The sequence below is a fragment of the Pipistrellus kuhlii genome, unplaced genomic scaffold, assembly GCF_014108245.1.
Source record: "Pipistrellus kuhlii isolate mPipKuh1 unplaced genomic scaffold, mPipKuh1.p scaffold_m20_p_13, whole genome shotgun sequence".
In the NCBI taxonomy this organism is placed as follows: domain Eukaryota; kingdom Metazoa; phylum Chordata; class Mammalia; order Chiroptera; family Vespertilionidae; genus Pipistrellus; species Pipistrellus kuhlii.
The window spans coordinates 47,781,644-47,805,915 of NW_023425438.1; the positions used below are offsets into that span (position 1 = coordinate 47,781,644).

Below are 24,272 nucleotides of genomic sequence, written 5' to 3' on the forward strand. Positions count from 1 at the left end.
AGCCTGACTGATGAAGGGTCCCAGAGCAGCAGGCATCGCCTCTTCTCCTAGACCCTTTCAGCTGTCTGCTTTGGATTGACAGAGGCATCTGGATGCTAAAAATACCTTAATGAACAAGTGCTCCCTACTCCAACTAAAGCTCAGCACGACAGCCATCGGGCCTGAGCTTCCTCTTGCAAGAGAGCTTTCCAAGCTCTCTGACCCAGACCCCAGCGCAGGAGCCCATGGCCATCTTCTGCTCTGTCAGCTCTGCTGGGTGATGAGGGAGACCCTTCCCACCTCACTGTCCTCCTGCCTGCCCCCTCCCTGCCTCCAGGAGAAGGGGCAGAGGGGGAGGTGAGGGCCCAGTGGCCAGAGCGGGTGGGAGGGGGAGGTGGCCTGCCCATTTATAGGCTTGCTCTCTGGGATGCTGAAGGTGCTAAAATAGCAGCGAGGACAAGAGACTTGGCTCAGTGTTGGGAATCGCCCCGCTGCCTGAAAGCCCGTGAGATGACAATAGGGAACATGGAGAACGTGGAGGTCTTCACTTCTGAAGGCAAAGGCCGGGGTCTGAAGGCCACCAAGGAGTTCTGGGCTTCGGACGTCATCTTTGCCGAGCGGGCGTATTCGGCAGTGGTTTTCGACAGGTAGGAACGGTGGGGAGCTGCCTTCTTTTCTCCTGTTGGTTTGGCTAGTGCCAAACTCGAACATACTTTGCTCTCAAAGTCAGCAGGAAAGGGATATAAAATCCATGGGATCATTTGGAACCAAATGGCGTTTCTGCCAGCTGTTTGCTGACATAACTTTTTCTGCAAAGACTCACTGCCAATGTGTTTTGTTCTGGTCCCTAGAAGGGTTGTAAAAGTGAGCAATCCTTACAAAAGTGGCACTCCCTTACAACACTGGTGAACTGGGCTGAGTGGGTGTGCTGGCTGTGGTGAGGGTGGAGGGAAAGGAGTGGATATTGGGTGTAGTGTTGTGGAAAACATTTTCTTACAGGAGGCTCCTAGTTGGTGAGATTTAAAGAAAAAGGAATTGTAGATACATAAGTAACACAGGAATGCATTTACCTTTGAAAAATTTTAGAATCTCACAAACAAAGCTGGAATCCCTTTTTGCCTTCCCACCCTCTATCTTCCCACCCCCAGTCCCCTCTATCTTTCCCCAGAGATAACCCCTACAATGGTTTTAATGTGTTTCCTTCTAGATTGTTCTTGTATTATAACATACATATTTCTGCACCTATCAAAATGTACAGTTGTAGTTGGTCTCTCTCTCTCTCTCTCTCTCTCTCTCTCTCTCTCTTTTTTTTTTTTTTAACAGAAATGGTATCATTCTTCAGATGTCATTCTAGAACTTACTCTTTTCATTAAACATGTTTTTGATACTTATTCTCATGGGAACTATAAGTCTATAGATATGTCTTTTAAAGCTACAAAGATCTACGTCTTTTACCCACATGTAGATATCTCCATATGCTATCTGGATTAACTGCTGTAAATATTCCACTCTATAAACATGTGAAACTTTATCCATTTCTCCATTGAAAGACATTTGTGGTTTCCCAATTTTCATAAAAATGGACATTTCTGAGATTAAAACCCTTGCCTATGTCAGGGGCATGTGATGACTGCCAGGATCTATGGCCAGAGGAGGGACTGCTGTGCCCCCAGGTGTGCTGTTTCCAGTTCTAGCAGGCTCTGCAAAGCGGCTGTTAGATTTACATTCCCTCTCCCCCATGCCCTGTTCACACCTACTACACACTTTTAAGAGTCTCGTTCCCTATTGACAACTATCAATAGCTGGGCAGCACCTCATGCTTTTAAAGTTACAGTAAATCTTTATTTTTGCTCTGGCTGATGTAGCTCAGTTAATTGGGCTTCGGCCTGTACACTGACACAGGCCGGTTTGATTGCTGGTTTGATTCCTTGTCAGGGCACTTGCCTGGATTGTGGGCTTGAAACTCAGTAGGGGGCGTGCAGGAGGCTGCCAATTGATGTTTCACTCTCACATCAATGTTTCATTCTCTTTCTCCCTCTCCCTTTCTCTCTTTGTAAATATATTTAAAAAATATTTATTAAAAAAACACCCACCTATGCTGAAACCGGTTTGGCTCAGTGGCTAGAGCATCGGCCTGCAGACTGAAAGGTCCCAGGTTCGATTCTGGTCAAGGGCATGTACCTTGGTTGCGGGCACATCCCCAGGAGAGGGTGTGCAAGAGCCGGCTGATTGATGATTCTCTTTCATTGATGTTTCTAACTCTCTATCACTCTCCCTTCTCTCTGTAAAAAATCAATAAAATAAAATAAAAAACAATCAAACAAAACCCCCACCTACGCAGTGATTCAACATGACAAACTTCTCTGAACCCAACATGGGGTGACATGCCTGACTTTTATGTGGTCTGAATCAGGATGGACTCTGATAATCTAGGCTTTGGGGTTGGCTCACTGGACTGATCATCCTGAGAATGGACATTGCTTTTCAGACATAATTTGATTACATTTGATTCTGGAGAAATTCTTCTTTCTTCCTATCTACCAAGGCTTTCAGGGAAAAGGCAGTGAACATATGGGGCACATGGCTGACCACCATTTGAAGAATGTAAGGGTGCTTAGGTGACAGTAATAGCTCTTCAGAGGGAGCTTGTCCTACTTCATTAGTGTGTGTGTGTGTGTGTGTGTGTGTGTGTGTGTGTGTTGGGGATGGAAGTGAGTACAGTTAAGGAGTCAGTTGTGTTCAGAATTAGATATAAAAATCTAGAAAAACAAAAACTCTGAACAATGATGTTGATGCTGTAATTTTGCCTTCTATAGAACACCTTCACTGGTTCCTCCAGTTCTCCAAAGGAAATATAGACACTTTCCCTTTCATGAATGTTCGATTTGAGTGAGTTTTCCTTCCAGTATAAAAGCAAAATTTAGGCCCAGCCGGCACGGCTCGTTGGTTGAGCATAGTCCTATGAACCAGGAGATCATGATTCAATTCCCGGTTAGAGCACATGCTCAGGCTGCCGGCTCAATCCCCAGTGTGGGGCATGCAGGAGGCAGCCGATCAATGATTCTCTCTCATCATTGATGTTTCTATTTCTCCCTCTCTAAAGTAAATAAAAGTATATTTAAAAATGTATCTTCACATTCTTTTTTAGAAATTTCTTTATTGATTAAGGTATCACATATTTGTCCTCAACCTCCCCATTCCAATCCCCCTTCTTCCCCCCCCGCACATGTCCCCACCCCCCTATTGTCCTCCACCACTGGTTAGGCTCATATGTATGCATATCTTTACATTCTTCTTTTTTTTTTTAAATATATTTTTTTAATTGATTTTTTACAGAGAGGAAGGGAGAGGGATAGAAAGCTAGAAACATTGATGAGAGAGAAACATTGACCAGCTGCCTCCTACACATCCCCCACCGGGGATGTGCCCGCAACCAATGTACATGCCCTTGACCGGAATCGAACCTGGGACCCTTCAGTCTGCAGACCGACGCTCTACCACTGAGCCAAATCGGTTTCGGCAATATATTTTCACATTCTTAACATTGTTGTTTATTTCCTTCTTGTTTTACTTTTATTTATTTAAAAATTGATTTGTAGAGAGAGTGGAAGGGCAAGGGAGCGAGAGACAGAAACATGGATGATGGCTGCCTCCTGTATGTCCTGCACTGGGGAGTGAGCCCACAACCCAGGCCTGTGCCCTGATTGGAATCAAACGGGTAACCTCTTGGAGCATGGGACGATGCTCAACCACCTGAGCTACACCTGCTGGGCTTGTTTTAAAAGAGAGACATCTGTTTTTACTACACAGCTGGAATCTTACTTTACAAAATGTTATATTTCTTTATTCACTTAATAATTTAATTATCTTCTGTGTCACTAGACACTCTTCACAAGCATAATATTTAATGGTTGCATGCTATCCTTCTCTCTCTCTTTTTTAAAATATATTTTATTGATTTTTTTACAGAGAGGAAGGGAGAGGGATAGAGAATTAGAAACATCGATGATAGAGAAACATCAATCAGCTGCCTCCTGCACACTCCCTACTGGGTATGTGCCTGCAATCAAGGTACATGCCCTTGACCAGAATTGAACTTGGGACACTTGAGTCTACAGGCCTATACTCTATCCACTGAGCCAAACTGGTTAGGACTATCTTTCTCTTTCTCTCTTTCTCTCTTTTATGACTAGACAATTAGGCTATTTACATGTCTTTGTTACTATAAATAACTAATCACTCATTTGAATAGCTACAAAACCAACCTTAGTGGACATCACAGATAAACTGCTACATAAAATATTATCATTATAATAGTAATAAGAATTAGAATAATTGTGGTAAATAATCTTTAAAATAAAAATTTAAAATATAAAAGAGATACTTTAAAATATATATATATATATTATTGATTTTTTACAGAGAGGAAGGGAGAGGGATAGAGAGTTAGAAACATCGATCAGTTGCCTCCTGCACACCTCCTAGACTGGAGATGTGCCCACAACCAACATACATGCCCTCGACCGGAATCAAACCAGGGACCTTTCAGTCTGCAGGCTGACACTCTATCCACTGAGCCAAACCGGTTATGGCAAGCAATACTTTTTAATGGTGATTTGCCCAACTTTATCCCTGCAAAGATGAAGGTAGACTCCTTCTTTGGGAATACAGAGACAGCCTGGAGAGGAGCCATAGGATAACCATGTACATGTGGTTCTCCCTCTCTGTGAGACGCTGCTTCTGTAGGTGAGAAACCTGACTGAGGAGGTAGGACTGAGTTACCCACAAGTCATTCTATAAAAGGGGCAGGCTCGAATCCATGTGTTAACCTAAAAAATAAAAGGCCAAAAGTGAGAGGCAACATGCATCTATTTGAGATTAAACAAAAGGACAAGAAAAAAGAATAGTATTCAGGACACATTGGTTCAAATGGAAACCCAAATAGTGTTCTGATCAGGAGACAAAAGCAGTGGGCACCCTTACCTTTAGACGCACCATCAATGCTGTCTCTATGTATATACTCTAAGAGCTGAGTTGAATTGTAAGATGCCCCGCTAGTGTTGGAGTATTGTTTGGATGGTGTAAGAAACCACTCCCACACACATTGGAATTGGGTGCAGAATCAAATCTGCATTCCTGGGCTCTATTTTCAAAGCCAGCTGGCTTCTCCTCCCTTCTGCCACCTTCTTATAAGGACTTGTGATTACATTAGACCCATTATCTCCCCAGCTTGAGGACCTTACTCCAAATTACATCTTCAAAGTCCCTTTTGCCAGGTTAAATAGCTTATTCCAAGTTTCCAGTGATTAGGATACTGACATTTTGGGGAGGCTAGCCAGCCTATTGTAGCCAATAATATTAATTTTCTGTTAATCCAATTTATTACAAAAGATATTAAGAAAAAAAAATAAAGAAGGAGCAAGGACAGTGAGTTTTTTCTAAAGTTCTTTAGACAAAAATGTTACTAGCTATTGAACGATTCTGTTTAAAGAGTTGAGCCGAAACTGGTTTGGCTCAGTGGATAGGGCGTCGGCCTGCGGATTGAGAGGTTCCAGTCAAGGGAATGTATCTTGGTTGTGGGCACATCCCCAGGAGGGGTGTGCAAGAGGCAGCTGATCCATGATTCTCTCTCATCAGTTTCTAACTATCCCTCTCTCTTCCTTTCTGTAAAAAATCAATAAAATAAAGTTCCATTAAAAGAAAAAACAGTTGAAAGTGCCCTGGAGGTTATGTAAATGTGTATGTGAGTAGAGAACAACAAAGATGAGAACATGAAAAAAAGTTGAGTACTTTAAAAAACAAGTACCATTAGCAGATTTATTTATTTATTTATTTATTTGTTTATTTATTTATTTGGTGAAAATCAGACGAGTTATGAGCTTCTTCAGGGCCAGTGCAGACAGCTGGGCTTTTAGCCAGTGCAGTTCTATGAGGGGCTGTGGGAACACTGGGATTAGCCGTGGCATCTACACAAACACTCGAGTGGCCTTTAATCTGGTAACAGCTGGTGGATGGGTGGTAGGGGAGAAATGATGCTATAAATGGAAATAATTTAATAAAGGGGTTAGAGAAATTCCTGAACAGTTAGTTCAGAAAATGAATGAATAACTTCAAGTTTCAGATTATAACATTAAAAGTTTGTGCTTGATGATGAGGATAACCACAGTAGATTAAAAACTATGCCCTTCACTTGTCACTTGTAGCTGTGAAGATAAGACATGTTGATAATGTCACATGACCTGTTATGAACTGTATTGCTGAATTTTACTAAATAATCTTGAAATGCAGAAGTTTGGGAATAATTTCCTTTAGGACATAGATTAAAGGAAATGCCAGTTTGTCCCCATAGCATTGTCATCTTCCCTCAGTTGCGTCTGAAGATGTGTTCTGAGCATGAGAAGTGGGGATTGGCTCTGACCAGTGTTTCTAAAGGGCCTCCAGTTCTCAGTCAAGGGCTCTATGGTTTGCTCCCTGACCCTGGTTGCAGCATGTGTGGGAGACAACTAGTAGATGTGTCTCTCTCCCCTCTCTTTTTCCTCCCGCCCTTCTTCCCTCCATTGCTTCCTTCTATTTACCTTTTTTCTTCTGAAAAAGCAATGAAGAAATATCCTCTGATGAGGATTAACAATAAATAAATAAATAAATAAATAAGTGGGGTGTGGTTGCAGCTAGAGTGTGGGAAATGCATACAGGTTTGAGTGCATTGTGTGAACCTCATCATGTGACTTGTGGCAGAGAAAAGTTTAAGGATTCCCATTTTAATAAAAGATATTTTAAAAATAAATAGGCAACTTCTCAGAACTAAAACAAATAACTCTAAATTTATATAGAACCACAAAACACCTCTTTGGCCAGAACCAAATCCCACTTCTCATGCTCAGAACACATCTAACAATCAAAACAATCTTGAGGAAAAACAAAATTGGGAATATTATGTTCCCTGATTTCAAACTATACTATAAGGCTATAATAATAAAAAAACAGTAAGGTTTTGGCACAAAACCAGAGACATTGATTAGGAAACATATTAGAGAATTAAACCCTTGCTCCTATGGTCAATTAATTTACAAAATAGAAGCCAAGACTATACAATGAAGAAATGATAGTGTCTTCAATAAGTTGGAAAAACTGATCAGATATATGCAAAAAATATGAAACTAGACCACTTTCTTACTTCATATACAGGAATAAACTCAAAATGGATTAAAGACTTAAGTGTAAGATGCAAAACTATAAACTTCTAGAGGAAAACTCTTTGACATTGCTATGGGTATCGATAATATATATTTTTGATTATTTCTCCTTGGGCAAGGGTAACAAAAGCAAAAATGAACAAATGGGACTCTATCAAACTGAAAAGCTCCTGGTGTGGCTGGTGTGCTTCAATGGTTGAGTGTTGACCTATGAACCAGGAGGTCATAGTTGCATTCCTGGTCAGGGCACATGCCCAGGACTCAGGCTCCGTCCCCAGTAGGGAGTGTGCAGGAGGCAGATGATTGATGATTCTCTCTCATCATTAATGTTTTCTTCTCTCTCTCTCTCCCTCCTCCTTCCTCTCTCTGAAATAAGTAAAAAGATTTAAAAAGAAAACCCTGGCCCATTTTGCTCAGTAGTTAGAATGTCAGCCTGCAGACTGAAGGGTCTTGTGTTTGATTCCAGTCAAGGGCAGGTACTTTGGTTGCAGGGTTGATTCCTGCCCCAGTCAGGGCTCGTGTGTGACTTCCTTAATCAATGTTTTCTTCTCTCTGTCCCCGCAATTCCACTCTCTCTAAAAATCAATGGAGCCTGATCAGCATGGCTCAATAGTTGAGCGTTAACCCACTTAACAGGAGTTCAGGGTTCAATTCTCAGTCAGGGCACATGCCCAGGTTGGGGACTCAAACCCCAGCAGGGTGCATGCAGGAGATAGCCAATCAATGATTCTCTCTCATCATTAATGTTTCTGTCTCTCCCCTCCCTTCTCCTCTGAAATAAATAAAAATACATAGTTAAAAAAAAAAAACCCAATGGAAAAAATATCCTCAGGTGAGGATTAACTACAAATAAAAAATATATATAAAAAAATAAAAAGCTTATCTACAGTGAAGGAAACCATCAGCAAAACAAAAAGACAATCTTCTGAATGGAAGAAGATATTTGCCAATGATACAGCTGATAAGGGGTTAATATTCAAGTTATATAGAGGATTCATACAACTTAACACTAACAGTTCAATTTAAAAAATGGGCAAAGGACCTGAATAGACATTTCTTCAAAGAGGACATAGAGACATATGAAAAGACACTCAATTAAAAACACAATGAGATATTATCTCACACCTGTAAGAAGGACTAACATCAATAAATCAACAAACAGCAAGTGTTTTCAAGGATGTGGAGAAAAGAGAACCCTAGTGCATTGTTGGAGGGATTGTAAATTGTGCAGCCACCATGGAAGACAGTATGAGGTTCCTCAGAAAATTAAAAACAGAACTACCACATGACAGAGCCGTCCAACTTTTGGGTATTCACTCAAAGAAATTCAAAACATTAATTGTAAAAGACATACACACTCCTATATTATTGCAGCATTATTTACAATAGCCAAGATATGGAAGCAATATAAGTGTCCACTGATGGACAAATAGATTAGGAAGATATTACAATGGGATATTATTCAGTATTAAAAAAGAATGAATTTTGCTATTTGCGACAACTTGGATGCACCTGAGGGCATTATGCTGAGTGAAAGAAGTCAACAAAGACAGACAAATACCACATGATTTCACTTACAGTTTGTGGAACTGTAAAAAAAAACAAAACAAAACCAAACAAACAAAAAAACAGAAACAAACTCATGGATGCAGAGAACATTTTGATGGTTGCTAGATGCAAGGCGGGCTTGGGACAGGTGATAAAGGAGAGGGGATTAAAAACAGTCATGGAGATTTAAGGTACAGAATGTAGAATATAGCCAATGATATTGCAATAACTGTGTATGGTGTCAGATGGGTACTAGACTTCTCAGGGTGATCATTTCGTATGGTATATAAATGTGGCCGGGACCGGTTTGGCTCAGTGGATAGAGCGTCGGCCTGCGGACTGAAAGGTCCCGGGTTCGATTCCGGTCAAGGGCACGTACCTTAGTTGCGGGCACATCCCCAGTGGGGGGTGTGCAAGAGGCAACTGGTCGATGTTTCTCTCTCATTGACGTTTCCAACTCTCTGTCCCTCTCAATTCCTCTCTGTGTAAAATCAACAATATATATATATATATATATTTTTAAAAAAGGTATATAAATGTGTAATCACTATGTTGTACACCTGAAACTCATGTAAGATTGTATATTAACTGTAATTGAAAAATTAAAAAAATTTAAGCCCTAACTGGTTTGGCTCAGTGGATAGAGTGTCAGCCTGGGGACAGAAGAGTCCCAGGTTCAATTCCAGTCAAGGGCACATGCTTGGGTTGCACACTTAATCCCCATGCAGGAGGTAGCTGGTCAATGATTCTCTCATCATTGATGTTTCTAGCTCTCCCTCTCCCTTTCTCTTTGAAATCAATAAAAATATATTTTAAAAAATTAAAAATTTAAAAAGAAAAAAAAAGAAGTGGTACATATATACAATGAACTATTACTTGGTCATAAAAAAGAAAAAAAATTTTACTATTTGCTACAACATGGATGAACCTAGATGGTATTATGCTAAGTGAAATAAGTCAGATAGAGATAGTCCATATGATTTTACACCATATAATTTCGCTTGTGTAGGGTCTAAAAAAAAAACCACCCCAAAATAAATAAACAGAACAGATTAAGAAGTACAAACTAGCAGTTACAAAGTAGTCATGGAGTCAGCATAAGCAATACAGTCAATATTTTGGAGTAACTATATATGGTGTCAGGTGGGTACTGGTCTTATCAGGGGGAATCACTGTGTAAATTTTATAAATGCCTAACAACAATGCTGTGTTCCTGAAGCTATATTGAATATCAATTATTTTTTTTCTAATTATTTAAAAAGGAAAGCAAACATTTGCTAACCTTTGTCCCATGACATACTTTTTACCGGGTTCCTGGTGTTTCTTTAAGTGGCAAAACAAACAATAGGCAATCCCTAGGCTTTATGTAAGGAAGCAGTACCACCAAACTTCTTACATTAAAATACAATAGTGCAAATAACAATTCAGCAATGCTCCTCGAAGATTTAAACAAGCCATTTAAAAATGACATTAGGTAGATGCCATTGGGAAAAGAAACCAACTCTGGATGTATTTCTCTCTCCTCTCTGCTCCCGTTTGCCTGCGGAATAAGGAGATACTTCTGAGAGTCACATTCCAGGCTCCCCGTAGTCTAGTCATCTTTCTAACATGATTTCCCAATGTGGTGCAACCCATGATCTTGTCAAATAGCTATTTTTGTCTCCTATACATGCCTGTTCCTCTACATGGAAGCCTTTGACTAATTGTAGTGGCTGTCCCTAGGAGAACTTGACATTCTCTGAGTACAAACTTGGCCCAGCTTCAGAGAAGCAGAACCATGTTTCCTGGATGACTGCCTTCCCAGATTCCTCCTCTCCTTTACCTCAGTGGGAGTCAGGTCTTCTTTCATCATCCCTACAGCACTCCCGGGCTGCATGCCTCACCTTGCTTACATGTGTGTAAGTACCAGCCCAGCCTAGGGACTGCTCGAAGGCACGGGTTGTGCCTTGTCTATCTTTAAGGCCCTCCATCACCTAGCTAGATGCACAGTACATAATAGCTACCCAAAACCTACGTGTGAAAGGAAGGAAGAGTGGGCGGAACAAGGTAGGAGAGAAGTAATTGAAAATATTGTAAAATGGGCAAAGGACCTGAATAGATACTTCTCCAAACAGGACATACAGATGGCCAATAGACATATGAAAAAAATGTTCAAAGTCACTAATCATCAGATAAATGCAAATTAAAACCCACACAAGGTATCACCTCACATCTGTCAGAATGGTTGTCATCAATAAAGCAACAAACAACAAGTGCTGGTGAGGATGTGAAGAAAAGGGAACATTAGTTCACTGTTAGGGGGAATGCAGACTGGTGCAGCCATTAGGGAAAAACAGAAGGAGTTTCCTCAAAAAACTAAAAATGAAACTGCCATTTGACCCAGCAATACCACTTCCGGTAATATATCCTAACAATCCAAAACACCAATCAAAAAGAATATATGCATGCCGAAACCGGTTTTGCTCAGTGGTAGATCATCTATCTGTCTGCAGACTGAAAGGTCCCGGGTTCGATTTCGGTCAAGGGCATATACCTTGGTTGAGGGCACATCCCCGGTGGGGGGTGTGCAAGAGGCAGCTGGTCGATGTTTCTCTCATCGACGTTTCTAGCTCTCTATCCCTCTCCCTTCCTCTCTGTAAAAAGTCAATAAAATATAATTAAAAAAAAGAATATACGCACCCCTATGTTCACAGCAGCATTATTTACAACAGTTAAGATTTGGAAACAGCCAAAGTGCCCATCGGCAGATGAGTGGATAAATAAGCTGAGGTACATTTACACAATGGAATACTATGCAGCTACGAAAAAGAAGGATCTCTTACCCTTTGGGACAGCATGGATGGACTTAGAGACTATTATGCTAAGTGAAATAAGCCAACCAGAGAAAGACAAATATCACATGCTCTCCCTGATTTGTGGAATCTAATGAACAAAATGAATTGACTAACAAAATAATACCTGAGGCATGGAACTGACTGATATATCTTGGGGGCAGGTTGTGAGGAATGAGAAGAGATAAGCCAAAGTACTTATATATTTATATGCCTAGCCATGGATACAGACAGTAGTGTGGTGAGGCATAGGGGGAGAGGTAGAGGCTGGGTGGAGAGAGGTAAAGGTGAGGGGAATTGGGGATATCTGTAATACTGTCAACAAAAACAAATATGCATATTTAAATAAAATAAAAAATATTGTAAAGTTCTCTGGGTACTTGAGGGATGGGATGTTCTTTAAATGTGCCTCCTGCCCCTGGAATTTTGAGGAGAGTCCTCCTGGCTGGCTGGGAGATTTTAAGCAGCCAGCCAGCCGGAACTGTTGGTCCCGTGCTCTCTGGCTAGAGGGCTCGCCTCACTTGCAGAGACCTTCTCTGTGTGTTTATTGGCCAGTAATTGGCTATTTCCATACAAGGAGCTGAGCAGCAGCTGCCCTCCCATGCCTCTTGACTGTGACAGATGACATAACCCAGTGCCTGCAGAGCAAAGAGTGAGTGGGGTCTGCTGGCGGGACAAGCCAGGTGGGCTTGGCGGCTTCCTTTGCCCTGTGTGCTGGCGGCAGTGTCAAGCCTCAGAGGCCCCTCTGAGAATAACATCCCTGTGAGGATGTTGATCGAAAGGGTTGTTGTGAAATTTCAGCAAAAGAGAATTGCTTGAAGACATATTTCCAAGTGTGGTGTGAATGGGACTCTTGTTGTGGGAACCTGCGACTAGGGGAAGAGAGACTTGCTGGCGACCAGTCATGCAGTCTGGATGAAGCACTTTCTCCTGGAATCCACAAGGTTTTAGGGCTTCATGTGCTGGATTTTCTCTTATGGGAGCTGTAAAGAAAGGGATAATGTATTTCTGTGGAGGAAGTACCCTTGTCACCCCACAGGGGACCTCTTCCGGCCCTGAGGTCTTCCTCTCTGCTGGCTGCCAGGGAATCAGTGGTGCTGGTGCTGGAGGGGGGCAGAGGCTCATACTCACGTGGCTGATGGATGGGGAACCCTGCTGGCGGCTACTGAGCACTCATCCTGTGCCAGGTTCTGAGCTAGTTTACTCGTTATTTCACGTATCCCTCCAAATCACTTCAAGAGTGGTAAGATTTTGGAATTTCTTTTTGGAAAAAAAAAAGTTTTTATTGATTTTCAGAGAGGAAGGGAGAGAGATAGAAACACCAATGATGAGAGAGAATCATTAATTGGTTGCCTCCAGCATGCCCCCTGACCTGAAATGGAACCTTGATATCATAGTTCATAGGTCGATGTTCAACCACTGAGCCATACAGGCTGGGCCTGTAATTTCTTTGTAATTTTCTTCTTGCTTGTATTTTTAAAATAGTGAGCATGTTTCATTAAAAAAGTAATAGTCATTAGTCTAAGACAGTGTTTTTCAACCTTTTTTGGGCAAAGGCACACTTGTTTCATGAAAAAAATTACGAGGCACACCACCATTAGAGAATGTTAAAAAATTTAACTCTGTGCCTATATTGACTATATATAAAGTAATTCTCTTGAATAGGAATCAAATAAACACAAAGAAAGTATTTTATAATTACTTTATTATGAAATATTAAGTAAATAAAATAGTGAAAAATTATAAAATTCTTGTCTTGTCTGCACCTACGGCACACCAGGCAACATCTTGCGGCACACTAGTGTGCCGCGGAACAGCGGCTGAAAAACGCTGGTCTAAGAGATTGTCATGATCTAGCTGTTGCTATTCCCATTTTCACATAAGGAAACCAAGACTCAGAGAGGTTAGGGTACTTACTTGAGGTCACACAGCCAGTAGATATTAGAATCAGGAATTGAACCCAACCCAGACTGACTCCAGGTCTGACTTTCCATAATACCCATCCTGCCACCCCTGTAAGGAGGTGGAGCCAGAAGGACACACGTTTAAAACTTCCCATTCCTGCCCACCTGATACTTCCCTGCATAGCCCACCGGAAGGAGTGGGGTTTAGGTTTTCTCTCATCTCTAGATTCTTGCTGCTCAGAGTTGTAGCATCAGGATCACCTGGAGCTTGTTAGAAATGCAGGGTGTCAGGCCCCACCCAAACCCACTGAATTAGAAGCCGGTTTTTAAAAGATCTCTGGTGACATGATGCCCACCAGGGCCTGAGAAGCCCTGCTCTGCATCACACAGACTTCTCTCTTCCTCCTCAGTTAAGCCTTAGTGGCAGGTGAGGTAATGGAGAGAAAGGTCAGCCCATTCTTAGGTGATCTAAATTAGGAGATTACTCACATGCTTGCTGGGTTCCTCCAACTTTTAAAACTTGACTCTAGCCAAAACCGGTTTGGCTCAGTGGTAGAGCGTCGGTCTGCGGACTGAAAGGTCCCGGGTTCGATTCCGGTTAAGGGCATGTACCTTGATTGCGGGCACATCCCCAGTTGGGGGTGTGCAAGAGGCAGCTGATGGATGATTCTCTCTCATCGACGTTTCTAGCTCTCTCTCTCTCCCTTCTTCTCTGTAAAAAATCAATAAAATATATATTAAAACAAAACAAAACAAAAAAAACTTGACTCTAGGCCCTAGACTCTAGGCTCCAGAAAAATCATGGAATGGAATCTAAAACAGGTGTGTGAGCCTGTAGACAATAGTTTGATAGTTAACACTTGAGACTCACTATGAGTTCAACATGAGAAAAAGAATCATTTCAAAATCATTACATTTTCTTTCTCTTAAAAAAAATTATTGCTTTGAGAGAGAGAGAGAGAAGGAGAGATTTGTTGTTCCATTTGTTTATGCATTCATTGGTTGATTCTTATATTTGCTCTAATCAGGGATCAAACCTACAACCTTGGCCTATCAGGATGATGCTCTAATCAACTGAGCTACCCAGCCAGAACACATTTTCTTCTTCCGAAAAGTAATAACAAGTTTATTATAGCAGAGTGATTGAAAATAATCTCATGAGCTAATATGAAAGTGACATATTGAACTGATATTGAATTGATTCAAGACCTGATAAGTGGTTATATACATGATTGTAAAGGTCTACCATCCAGTCTGGGAAGAAGTCTTTCTTTGCTTGTTTTTTTTTTTTTTTTTTTTTTTTTTTTAAATATATTTTTATTGATTTCAAAGAGGAAGGGGGAGGAAGAGAAACACCAATGATGAAAGAGAATCAATGATCAGCTGCCTCCTGCACGCCCCCTACTGGGGATGAGCCTGCAAGCCCAGCTTGTGCTGGGCTGGGGTGAAGTTTATATTGTATCACTCCAGGGCTCTGTCTCCCTCTTCTCCTGGCCAAAGTGGTTCTTAGTGACTTTGAAGGGCATTCCACTGAATTTCTTATGGACATACCTGTAGCTCATGGCAGATAGACTATTCTCTAAGCAGGCCCTGTTATTCTTTAAGTCAGTTCACAGGAGTCTGGAGGCAAGTGCCATAGCAGGTGTGTTCTCTCGCTTTGTGCCACGTTAGGAAGATCTGCCCTAATGAGACTCCCAGGCAGTGTCAGCCAGAGAGGGCAGTGCCAGGGGTGCATACCTAGTGCAGGCAATAAGGGGGCGCTCTCCGCACAGGATTGAAAAACAATAACAAATCTAGTAAAAGTCAATTGTCACCGTGCACTAGCAATGCTAAACAATGTCAGAGATAAAAACTCTTCCTTGAAAAAAAAAAAATCTATATTGCTCTAAAATAAAAAAAGATTGCTGGTGAGCAAACCTCAAATCAGCACATTTTAAAATTACTCATCCTTGAATAAACATTGTATTCTGCCTGGAAGTTAATTCGGAGGACTCTCAGTTGGATGGCTAGTCCCTAACACATGCGCTCTTGGCTGCACTGATTGCTGTCAGGTAAGTTTTTAAGGTTCAGAGTTGGAGCTTACATGGGCCACAGTGATGTCTCCAGTCCCCAATACACCACATCTCCCTGCAATGTAAGTAGCTTAGAAATCACCAGTAAAAGATAAAGAAGCAGAACTTCTGTTATTCTAGGTGACCATTGGAATTTTTATTAGCTTTTAAAAGAATATGTTTTTATTGATTTTAGAGAGAGGGAGAACCATTAATCGACTGTCTCTTGCACGCCCCCTGCTGGGGGACCCAGGGGTTGAGCAGCAACCTGGGCATTATGCCCTGACCGGAACTGAATACTAGGCGACATTGGATGACACTCAACAGACTGAGCCCTGGAGGCCAGGGCTTATTAGCATTTAAAATGTAAAAGAATGCAACAGTGTGAGAACTATGAAGTGTAATATATATGTTTGGTAGGTGCAAATTGGCTGTGTTCCTAGAACCCTGGGCCTAGCCTTTGGGCTGGTCCTTGAGCCTGAGGCCTCAGCACTGGCTGCTGGGTCTTGCTTGATTGCCCTCCTTAGCTCACTTTCCTTTGGCTGCAGGTACATGTGATAGGCACATCGGAGAACACCGGAACAGGGTGAGATTTTTAGATACGTGTATAAGGAACTACTGAAGGAGCTGGGAATGTTTAACTTGGAGAAGGAAAATGAAGAAGAAGCATCTTCAAATTAAAAAAAAAATATTTTATTGATTTCATAGAGAGGAAAGAAGAGGGAGAGACAGAAACAACAATGATGAGAAGGAATCTTTGATTGGCATACACCCTACTGGGGATCGAGCTCGAAACCCAGGCATGTGCCCTGATTGGGAATCAAACCGTGACCTCCTTGTTCATGGGTCGACTGTCAACCACTGAGCCACACCGCCTGGACAGTCTTCAAATTATTGAAGGGCTTGTTCCATTAAACAAGGATTCAGAGGGCCAAATTACGTTATAGGAGTGTTTTTCTGGAGAGCAAACTCAAGCTTAACATGAGGAGGTGGGCAGTCATTAGGACTCGCCAACAATGAACTGTTCTTGGAAGCAGCAAACTTTTTGTCACTATGGGAATTAAAAGTCATAGCCGGGGATGGGATTTCTGTACTTGTATATTTTGTTGAAGGTTCTTCCTGCAGGCTCTAGAATTCCACATTTCTAAAAGCCCTTGTTTTCTTATACTTTAAAGAGCCATGTTCGGATTGTTAGCCCCAACCTAAGTTTCCTCCCAGGGAGCGCAACACTTCCCTGCGTGCCACCTAACTTCTTCCCGTCACCTCTCTGCTTTCATGGCCAGGATTTTTTCCCCACCTTCTTTCCCAGTATGCGGTTGGGGCCGGTAGATATTGTATATTATCATAGGTCCCAAACCCACCAGATTACACTCATCTGGGTGATGGGTTATGTTTTGAAATATGTTTCCTTCATGCTAGCCCATAACCTTGTCTGTCTGAATCATGGCTTTAACATGGGGAGACATGGGACCCCAATGGGAACTCTGGGAAGCCAGAAGCATCTTCCCACATCTCTCCCTCACCCTCCGAAAGGGCAAGCATTGTTCCCTACCTACATCATTTCCACTCTCTCTGAGCCGGGAGACCACATCAGATAACACCCGTGATATCAGGAACCCTCTGATTCCTTTAAAAAAATATGTTTTTATTAATTTTTATTTTTTTGGAGAAAGGAAGGTAAAGGGGAGAGAGAAACATCAATGATTAGAGAGAATCACTGACTGGCTGCCTCCTGTTCATGCCCTATTAGGGATGGAGTCCATAACCCAGGCATGTGCCCTTGACCTGCAATCTAACCGTTACCTCTTGGTTCCTATGTCAATGCTCAACCACTGAATCACACCGACCGGGCTAACCTGGTCATTCTTAATGCTGCAAAACACAGAACTATAACATATGTCATAATGTGCAGACCTCATTTTGTATAAAATATATCATGTTTCTTGTTGCGACATATTGTGGATAGTTATGATTTTTTATTCTTTGGGAAAAGGGACAGTTCTTTTCAACAATGAGAAGGTCAGGCCACACAGAACGCCCCTCCCATGCCACTGTGCCAATAACCTGGGCATTTTGGCATTTCCACTCACTCCCTTTGCCTAGAAGACGTCCCGGTTTCTCAAGTGTCTTCTCCAGTGTGTGCCAGGAACACTTTGTGCCTCCCCTGTCACAGCGCTCCTCACGCTGTACAGTGATTGCATACTCTCCTGTCCCTCTGGCCCTTTGTGGGAGTCCCGGTGCCTGTAGGTCATCCACCTATACGTGCCGAGTTACATTGAAGGGCTTACTAGTACCGTGTTTCCCCGAAAATAAGACATCCTCCGAAAATAAGACCTAGCTCATGGAAAGATAAGACATTCCCTGAAAATAAGACCTAGCGCAACTTTGGGAGAAAAAAATTAATATAAGACACTGTCTTATTTTCGGGGAAACAGGGTATATGCAGAGCTCAGTAGTATCCCCATTTGGTTCACTTTAAAATATCTGCTAAAAAGATAGTTACAGCGAAAGGGCCTTTGGAAGCCCAGCCCCTCTCTTTGAAAAGTGGGAGTTTGAAGCTTAGAAAGACAAGCTTGGCCCCCAGACTTTGAAAGGCCAGTGTGGTCTCTTTTCATGGTGCCCCCCGAATTCAGTCATGTTTTCTCTCTCTATTTCCAGCCTCGTTAACTTTGTGTGCCACACCTGCTTCAAGAGGCAGGAGAAGCTCCATCACTGCGGGCAGTGCAAGTTTGCCCGTTACTGTGACCGCACCTGCCAGAAGGATGCGTGGGTAAACCACAAGAAGGAGTGTTTGGCCGTCAAAAGATACGGGAAGGCGCCCAATGAGAACATCAGGTCAGAGCGGGGCCCTGCGGAAATGTTTGGGGTTTCCAGATGTCAGGGGGGATGGGTGGCAGTGAGCATGCCCTGCCCTATGGAAGCCGGGCTCAGTGCAAAGCAGGACAGAGCCCCCAAGAGATCAGATATGGCCACATCTATGGGCACCCCTTAGGCCTGGGAGCCCGTCTAAGAGGGAGGACAGGTTAATGGCTCCAAAATACAGACCCAGGCTGGAGCTGGCTGCAGACTCATTCTGTATGGCTCCCTAATATTTAATTTAAAAATATTGATTTGCCAATGTTCAAAAATTGGAAATTTCACATAAAAAAAATTAGGGTTTTTTTGGCCCGTCTTGAAAAAAATATCTGAAGATTTGGCAAAATGAGCTGGAGCTCAATACATCTACCCCCTTTATAAAATATGGAGTTTTTCAAGGAATCACAGCCCCTCTAGTCCTGCTGGTTGTACACACAGCCCTCTGCACCGAAAGGCACTTGCATTGGCAGCAGTTAGCGGCCTCCCTGAACAGCCATCGCCAGAAGTTTCAGGGCTAATGCCTTGGACGCCCCAGTTCAAGAAATCCCAAGTCCTGGAGCTCCACCAGGGGAAGGCCTGATGTTCTACCAGGGCCTGGGGCTTATGAAGCCGGCAGTGGAGAGCAAGGGAGATGGGGAAGGGGAAGTTGGGGTCATCTTTATCATGTCTCTTGGTTACAGGCTTTATCTTGTGGGTATGAGCTGTTTACTATTGATAGTTAACAGGGGGTCCTCTCTGCATACAGAGCTGGCTCCTTTGTTTAGCTTGAGTGTGCTTCACTTTCCATCATGTTGCCTGATTCTATTTTCTGCATAGCATTTAAACCTAGTTTAGTGATCTTTTAAACGTTTGTCTCCCCCACTATAAGAAACTTCTTGATAGAAGAAATTCTATTTGGTTCAAAACTGTGTGTTGGTCCTGACACTGTGCCTGGCATGCATTAGGCACTCAGTATGTGTTTGTTGAATGAATGGAAGCAGTGGGTCTCCCTAACCCTGCCCTTCTCCGCAGGCTGGCTGCGCGCATCATGTGGCGGGTGGAGAGAGAGGGCACCGGGCTCACAGAGGGCTGCCTGGTGTCCGTGGACGACCTGCAGAACCACGTGGAGAACTTTGGGGAGGAGGAGCAGAAGCAGCTGCGGGTGGACGTGGATACGTTCTTACAGTACTGGCTGCCCCAGAGCCAGCAGTTCAGCATGCAGTACATCTCGCACATCTTCGGCGTGGTATGGTTTCTCATGAAGTGGGGGGGTGGGGGGTGGGAGGGGAGAGTGACAGCTGGGATTGTCCACCGAATAAGTTTTCAGATGCTGCCAGGGCAGAGTGGGGAAGAGGGACCAAGAGAAGAACTGGAGGGAGACAGAGCCCTAGAATGAACAACTATCATCCTGTCCTCTGTTTTTCTGGTCTTGCTTACTATGAGGTCATCTGACGTTGCATCCCAACAAGACTCTATGATCTCTGAATGGTAGACTTGGATGTTATTTTACCTCCTTGTTTATCCGCATATCCTGTATTCTCTCCTTCCCACTTTGAAAACAAAGACCCAATTACCCATTCCTTCTTGCCTATTAGTCACCTTGAAAATAAGGCCCTTCCTTTTCTGAGGTCTGAGGGGCAGGATAATGGGAGTAGTGGATGTGGAAGCCAGAGAGAGGGGAGTGAGGGCCTCTCTCCTGCAGCCTTGGGAGTCCAGGAGGTGGGGGTGAAGTCCAGAGGGGTGAGACCTTGGGCTGTGGGGATAGATGTCTTCCTTCTGGCAGGCCCAGCACCTTCTGTGGGGTTGGTGAACTGGCTGAAGAGGGAGGTTATTTAATAATAGCAACAGCATAATCAGAACCAACATCTCTAGTCTTTACCATGAGTCAGTGCTTCTGTAATGTCAAAGTTCCCCAGAGAAATAGTCAATCAACTATCTATCTATCTATCTATCTATCTATCTATCTATCTATCATCTACCTACCTATTGAAAGAAATGATTTATTTTAATGAATTAGCTCTTGAGATTATAGAGTGTAAATTCAAAAATCTGCCAGAAAGCCTGAAGGCAGATCACCCCAAAAAAGAGTTGTGGTTCGAGTCCAAAGGCTGACTGCTGGCAGAATTCCTTCCTGCTCAGGGGAAGTCAGTCTTTGTCCTATTAAGTTTGTTAAGTGATCATCTGAGGCCACTTACATTGTGCAGGATAATTTGCTTTATTCAAAATCTACTGATTTAAATGCTAACCTATCCAAAAAACACCTTTACAGAAACACAGAATAATGTTTGACCAAATATGTGGGTACTGCAGCCCAGCCAAGTTGACATATAAAATTAACCATTGTAGCTTCACATGTATTATTTTATGCAATTTTTACAACACAAGATGAAATTCGTGCTTAACATTCCTATTTTATAAAGAGAAAGCCTAGGCCCGGAGAGATTTACATGACTTCCACAGGCCACACAGTGAGCTGGTGTCCATGGAAGAGCTGGAAACAGTCTATCTGGTGCCAGAGTTGCTCCTCTTAGCACTGAGGCTCCACAGGCTGGGTGTCATAGACCATCTTGGGTAACCCCAACGGGCCTGGGGACTGCAGCCACAGGATGGCATCATTACCAAAGTGTAGAGCTGAAAGAACTGTAGAGATCATCTGGTCCAACTCACTCAACCTACAGATGGGAAAATGGGTTTAGAGAAGAAAGAGATTTAACTAAGGTAACACAGCTTTTAGTACTGACAGGCTTAACTTCATGTATGTATTTGCTGAATGACTGATGAGATTGAATGGAGAAAGTGACAGTCCTCCAGTTTTATAGCAAATAGCCATGTGTTGTACATATCAATATACACATGTAAATGTATATTTTATTATGTATAGTGTCTATTCCTGTTTATTATTTATATATAAAGCAGAAATTTCTGTGCAGTTGTCAATGTAATTTAGGTTATATTTATTCTTATGCATTTTCATACCTGATAGCAGATATTTGGAGTCTTTTTCTATAAAGAACCACCTATTTTTAAGGGAAAGAAGATAAATTGAGTACTACACGAGTAATAACCAATTTGATTTGTCTTGGACTTATAAATACTAGTAAATGTTGTACTTACCAGAATTTAAAATTGTGAATAGGGAGCATAAAATATCCAGCAGACACAATAAAACAGAAATGTCAGTTTTCTCTTATGAACAGCTATAGGAGTTGAGGGTGGGTAAACAAAGAAAGCAGGGGACACACACACACACACACACAAACACACACACAAACACACACACACAGACCCCCCCCCCCCCCTGTAAGGTAGAATAGTGCATGGACAGAGAAACCAAATAGATACTGGGGAAGACTCATGTGAGACCCAGGTACAGGAAAAGGAGAGACTTTCAGAATCAACATTCTATCTTTGGCCTTTTTATTTTTATCTTTTTTTTTTTTTAATTGATTTCAAAGAAAAGAGAGGGACTGCTGGGGTTCTCGTCCCAGTATTACAAACGGTTCAGCAATCTGTAGAAAGGCTGTGCATAGATTCAATAAGGAGGAGTTCAAAGATGAAAGATAGTTTTGAAAGGCATTAGGGGTCAGAGGAGCTTCAGCTAAATGAACTTAAAATTCCCTTGTCTCAGGACCCCCTGCTTTTTATTAACACAATTTGTCCTAAAGCAAGGTGGAGATAATACACTTCAAAGGGTAGGGTTTCAAAGGGTAGGGTTTACAGAAGTATTGTCAGATTGGGGAATGGCCTATAGCCGTTCAGGTGTTTGGACAACAGGAGGCAATAACATGTAGATTAAGATGCCCCGAGCCAGTGGTTGGCAAACTGTGGCTTGCAAGTCACATGTGGCTCTTTGGCCCCTTGAGTGTGGCTCTTCCACAAAATACTATGGCCTGGGAGAGTCTAGTTTGAAGAAGTGGTGTTAGGAGAAATTTAAGTTTAAAAAATTTGGCTCTCAAAAGAAATTTCAATCGTTGTACTGTTGATATTTAGCTCTGTTGACTAATGAGTTTGTCGACCACTGCCCTGAGCTGTCTGGCAGCAAATAATTATCCTATTCAGGTTTGTGGGAGATGTTTTTAGCCATTCCAACAGGCAACCATATATGTGACTCAGCCCTTGTTGAGCCCCCAAGCTTCATTAACCTTTTGATGAAACTCTTCTAACCATAACATGCTGGAACTGGCTTCTGGCAGGAAGAGAGAAACGTTAGTGATGAGAAAGAACCATTGATAGGCTGCCTCCTGCCCACAACCTGGACATGTGCCCTGATCAGGAATCAAACCATGACCTCCTGGTTCATAGGTCAATGCTCAACCACCAGGCTACACTGGCCAGACATTCTTTGGCCTTTTTAGAATACAGCTACCTAAAACTTTCAAGGCAGTGCTGCATTTTAGCAAACATGGGAGTCTCTTATGATACTAATTTAGAGGGTCATTTAGAATCACACAAGGAATAGAGGCTCTTTTGTTTCCAGACTCTAAGCATTTCCAGGATGAGACCAGTTTTCTACTTTTTAAAAAACACCTTTCAGTAGAGAGGATGGTGCTGTGTCCCTCGTCTGTGTTTGTTAGCTGACTCTGTCTTTTCCTCTGGGTAGATTAACTGCAATGGTTTCACTCTCAGTGATCAGAGGGGCCTGCAGGCAGTAGGCGTGGGCATCTTTCCCAACCTGGGCTTGGTGAACCATGACTGTTGGCCCAACTGCACCGTCATCTTTAACAATGGCAAGTGAGTATATGTCTTTCACTGAGGATGCTGTGATTGGGGGTGGGGTGGGTGGGGTGGGGTGGGGTGGGGGAGACCTCATGGTGTTCTTGCCACTTGACTTAAGGCAAAGTTTCATGAACTAGTATAGTTTTCAAATGGGAAAAAAATAGAAATTTTATTGTAGAATATTTGTGGTTAGGAGAAAGGTAATGGGGAGGCTAGTAGAACTCCACATGGGTAATTTCCGAGTCTTTGTATGTTTCTTGAGGTTGCCTAGATATGTCATATAAATCTCTAATTACTATTTTAAAACTTGATGCCTTGATCCCTAGAGGTCATTACAAAACATCAACTGAGAAGCATATATCAGTCAAGGTCCCAGCAGAAATCCAAAGGCATACTCAGAGTTTACCTGAATGGAATTTAATCAAAGGACTATTCAAGAAATGCGAGTAGCATTTAAGCAACTAATAAAGAACAGAGAAGGGTTCAGGGTCTCGCTACAGCTTGAAATCATTATTACATCTAGAGTGGAAGGGCAAATGGAAGAACTACTGGTTTTGTGCTTGCTGAGAGCCAGTGTGGCTTGTGCCACTGCTAGAACCACAGTAAGGCAGAGAGGGAGCCAGGAGACTAAATAGCCCGACCAATGTCCTCCCATTGCCCAAACTCCATCTAGAAGCCAGAGGGCAAAGGAAACTGGTGATGAAGTCCCCAGAGGTCAGTTAGTGCCCTACTCCAAATAAGGCACAGAGGGGACAGAGGGAATTTGGGAGTGGGACACAAATGGAAAAGAATCAGCAAAGAGGGTGAGTCTCAGTTGTTCCTGGCTCAGGTGGGGGGAGGGAGGATTTGGGGAATGAGGCCTGAGCAATTTTGCTTTTGCTCTTAGAGACAAGCTCTTATGACAGATACAAGTTGACTGAGTCATCGACAATGGGCAAGTTTCCCCCCAAAACTTCCTCGAAAACAAAGACAATTAAAGCTTAAGCTTGAATCTTGGCTAAGAACCTTCCTGTTCCTTCCTATTTCTGGAATCAAGGGCCTACATGACACAATAAGAAATTGAGAAAATCACTCAGGACAGGAAAGTTTATTTTTGATCCAAATGAAAATCTTTTCACAGCATTTGTGTTTCCCTTCCTACATCTATTGGGGTCACTTCATGGAATGCTCCCCAGATAAGCTGTTGTCCAGGGTTAGCCTGGTTGATAGAGGGTC

The 24,272-nt window shown here is 42.5% G+C and overlaps 1 protein-coding gene across 2 annotated transcripts in view; it reads left to right on the forward strand.

Annotated features, from left to right (window-relative positions):
• The first annotated feature begins 366 nt into the window (after positions 1 to 366).
• Positions 367 to 24,272, forward strand: part of SMYD1 (SET and MYND domain containing 1) — a 36,804-nt gene continuing 12,898 nt past the window's right edge. Inside the window, exons 1-4 of one of the 2 annotated variants that reach the window (XM_045580971.1) lie at positions 367 to 626; positions 18,165 to 18,341; positions 19,374 to 19,587; positions 22,942 to 23,072. In XM_045580971.1, coding sequence (XP_045436927.1) covers positions 490 to 626; positions 18,165 to 18,341; positions 19,374 to 19,587; positions 22,942 to 23,072 — 659 coding nt within the window. In that variant the 5' untranslated portion in view covers positions 367 to 489. The remainder of the gene's footprint in view (positions 627 to 18,164; positions 18,342 to 19,373; positions 19,588 to 22,941; positions 23,073 to 24,272) is intronic. The other variant, XM_045580972.1, reaches the window with a different exon arrangement.